Source organism: Laccaria bicolor, genomic scaffold, assembly GCF_000143565.1.
Source record: "Laccaria bicolor S238N-H82 LACBIscaffold_234 genomic scaffold, whole genome shotgun sequence".
Taxonomy (NCBI): Eukaryota; Fungi; Basidiomycota; class Agaricomycetes; order Agaricales; family Hydnangiaceae; genus Laccaria; species Laccaria bicolor.
The window spans coordinates 1-3,647 of record NW_001890091.1 but is presented as its reverse complement, the minus strand read 5'-3'; the positions used below and the strand labels follow the sequence as shown (position 1 = coordinate 3,647).

The window sequence follows — 3,647 nt, the reverse complement described above, 5'->3', positions numbered from 1 at the left end:
GAACACCACACCCACCCCACATCCACCGAACTTGTTGCGTTCTGGTCACCCTTACCCCCATCTTTGAATACCATATCTTTTTTCTCTTTCAATGGTCAACGGTTTTTTGAGTTTTTGACAGCCTACACCACCCTTTCCCCTCTCTTTTCTTTGTTTTGTTATTTGCGAGTCTGGCTAGGTAGTCGATTGGTTCAGTGTTGATTGGTCTCGACCCTACCCTACCTTCTTACGTCCACCTTCTGCTTCCTTCTTCTAATTATGCATCCTTCTGCAATTGGCCGCCCTCTCTCTCTATATGCTTACTCCCCATCACTCCTCGCGACCTGAGACTCGCTCGCTTGGCTTATGGTTTCTTTAATATCTCTTTTGTTTAATACCTCAATATAACTCTACGCAAACATGACGCAAATGCAATGTACTCGTACGTTGTTGAGTTCCACAACACGAAACTACACAGCGCACCAGTACTACATGGAACTCCACACAAAGTACACCTATTTTGTCCGAGTTTGTAACAAGAAGGGCACGAATGGAGTAACGGAGGTAATGGCGAGTCCGAGTCGGAAGCCGAAATTAGTCAGGAACTTCGAAGGGTTGGACCCTTGGAACTTTGGGAGTCCCAAGAACCCGAGTCGGTTCGGAAGCGCCAAGACTTAGATTGGAGGGAGCCAAGAGGGAGCTCGAGGAAGAGTGGGTGAGTTAGCCAGGAAGCGGTACGGGGTGGATGTACGACCTAGTCAATGTGCGGTCCACGTCAGGCTGCACCTCAGTAGAGTTGCTTTGATTGATCATGAGCTCGGTTGCTTGAAGGGGACCTCGGGCACCCCATACTAGTACTATAGTAGTAGTACTAGCAGTGGACGGTCACATTGCGGAGATGGTGTATGACGGGCCAATAGCGGAGATGTTATATGACAGGCCAATGGCGCGCGTTCATAGGAGATAGGTTTCTTGTTGGGATACCGCCTTGTTACAGTCATGGAGTAGTGAGGGTAGCCATACGAATCGTCGCTTCTGTCCAGCAAACCACCTTCCAAGAGGCTGGTGTCCGTGGTGGGGCAGGTGGGTGGGTTGGTGATGAACGAACATTCAACTGGGGAACTAAGCTGCTCAAGGTAGCGCGCAGCACACCACACAGGTGCGTCGGTTTAAATGCGAAAAAGGATTCTGGCAATTGCAGAAAGTACTAGCAAACACAAATCGTCGGACGGAATGAGGTGTCAAGCGCAAGAAATGAGCCCTAAGGAGAAGACCAAGGGGGTGACGGAGGAAGCTGTGACTACCTTACAAGATGCGTGGTTTGAGTTCTCGTGTGCTACCATGAACAAAACTTTGAGCCTCTTGCCATCGGGTAGCACGTCGCAAATGTTTGGGTTGCGTCGTTCGAATTGGGAAACCTCGACCGACAGTGGAGATCAGGATGCAAGGCGGGATGTGATTTGGGGTCATGTAGGCGCAGGAAGTACTGCCAGCGGCCAAACGCCATGAATATCATCAATTTAAAGGATGAGATGTGCGAAAACGACGCAAGACAAAAGGACCAAGATGAATGGCAGAGGAGTGCTTGACGGAAGATGTGTGGTTTGAGCTCCTGTCCGTTATTGTGAACGATACCTCGGACTTGGCGGGCTCGAGGTAACAATTGCAATGATTGGGATGCAGAATTGCCATACGAAGGCCCTCCGATTCAGGTGAAGTCTTGATCGATAGAAGGGGCCGGGATAGTATGAAGGCAAGGTAGGGACGATATCCTGCCAAAGACAAAATGGATGGCGAAGGAACGGGCCACGAGTAAAAGGTCAAGAGCATGGAGGAGGACGTGGCGAGATGTAGCCGGGAGACAAGGAAGAATTGTGATGCCACACGCGATATAGATGGTCAAGATGCATTATGTTAACGTGGAGCCGCAAGGAAACTAAGAGGATGAAGGATTGCTTTGAGCTTTCGTCCGTTACCGTGAACAAAACGTTGAAGTTGACAAGAGCTGCTCAGGTAGCACGTTCCACATGGGCAATTACAACACTGGAACAGCTCTCTGGAGGTGAAGGCGTTCGGAATAGGAGACCCGCGCATGTCGGAACCCAAGGGGGTAAAGATTCGAACTCTAGACGATGCTGGGTAGATGTATGTAGTGGAAGGACTTTCTGCCCAACATGTGCCAATCAAGCCAGAGTTCTTGAATCCGGAATCTCTGGACGACCACTCCAAGATTCAAGTAGAGTGCTCGAACATGTCGGCACGAGCAGGCACGACCGGTGGATAGCGAGTTGGGGTTGCTGCCATTGTCGTTTGTGGTGGTGGTCGAAGGTGTGGATCTCGTGGACGTGGAAGCAGGAGGGGGCCGGGTCAACGAAGAAACGCCCAAAAGCACATCAACCTCACAACACCCATCAAAACAACCAACGTATACTCTGGCATCTGTACCCTGCTCCCACCCCTCCCCACACAACCATGCTGCTGGCTACACCGTGGTGCGTGAGCGGGATACCACCGAACGTTGGCCCGACCAAGGCTGAGGAGATACCCGAAACGAGGATGGGCTCGAACCCTCGCGCACGGGAGAAAACTGCCTCTTCAGATCCTATGGAGGATCGGCTTGTTTTAACTTCATAGTGGGAGTAAGTTCATGACGAGAATATACTCTAAGAGAAAGAACATACACGAACCACTTCCGCGCGCCTTCCACAGCGAAATGCACCATTTCTTCCTGGCTTTCATCTGCATTCCCGAGGAACTTCTTCGCGATGATAAGTTCTGTCTTGCTGGGCATGAGATCTAGCACACCCTGCGGGACGAGTTTGTCTGCCAACGCGAGGTCCGCGTAGATAGTGAGGTTGTGGTGTGTGAGGAGGGGGGAAGAAGGAGTGTTCGCTCAGAGCCCAGCAGGATCGGATAATTCCAAGAAGACGTGAATGGGTGGTGGCTTCAGAGGCTTCAGCTCGCTTCGTCCGAGAGGGGAGATAGTTTGGAGAGGGGCCAGTATTCGCTCAGTTGGGCGACTCATTAGCTTGAGATTAACTTGTCGACAGTGGAGTTGGGAGTGAGCGCACCACTGTCCTCTGCAGACGCATCGGTGTCATCCATGGCCTTGGATTTAGAGAACCGTCATATCCACCGCACTCCCTATGTCCTTGAGCAACCTCGCGACTCCCTGGTAATCCTCAACGTTAATCAACACCCCTCCCCATTAGTGGCCACGCCCTCTTGCAGGGGCGTAGGTTCTCCCGTCGTCCTGTCCAAGAACCAATGAGAGGAAGTGGATGACGGTGTGTCGAGTTCTTCTGCAGATGCCCTAGGCCTGAGGGGAGAGCCTAAGGGGCTGTCCGTGATAGATGCAAATGCAATGTCTGTACGCACCGTAAGCCAAGCATTCAAGCTGATCCCAGTCTATACACTCCAGTTGGCATCTGCAGACGCGCCATTGTCCTTTCTCGCATGCTGAACGCAGGCTGACGATGTATGTATGTATACATGTGAAGCGTCAGCCGCGAATTCCCGCAATGCAGGTTACGGTCCCGATCCTATGATAACGATTCTCCTTGTTGCAAAACGGAAAGAAAGAATGAGGGAGACGCCCGAACATGGGTTGGGGAACTTCGGAGGTGACTATGTGCGCACAATATCAATAGTCCGAGCATTAGAAAAAC

General features: G+C 51.4%; 1 protein-coding gene across 1 annotated transcript; it reads right to left on the bottom strand.

Annotated features, from left to right (window-relative positions):
* Nucleotides 1–2,390: 2,390 nt before the first annotated feature.
* On the bottom strand, nucleotides 2,391–2,770 carry LACBIDRAFT_303005 (uncharacterized protein; the record flags this gene model as incomplete). The annotated part of the gene is made up of 2 exons (XM_001890940.1): nucleotides 2,391–2,595; nucleotides 2,661–2,770. The coding sequence occupies 2 exons, from the start codon at nucleotides 2,768–2,770 to the stop codon at nucleotides 2,391–2,393; spliced, it is 315 nt and encodes a 104-aa protein (XP_001890975.1).
* Between the last annotated feature and the right edge of the window lie 877 nt (nucleotides 2,771–3,647).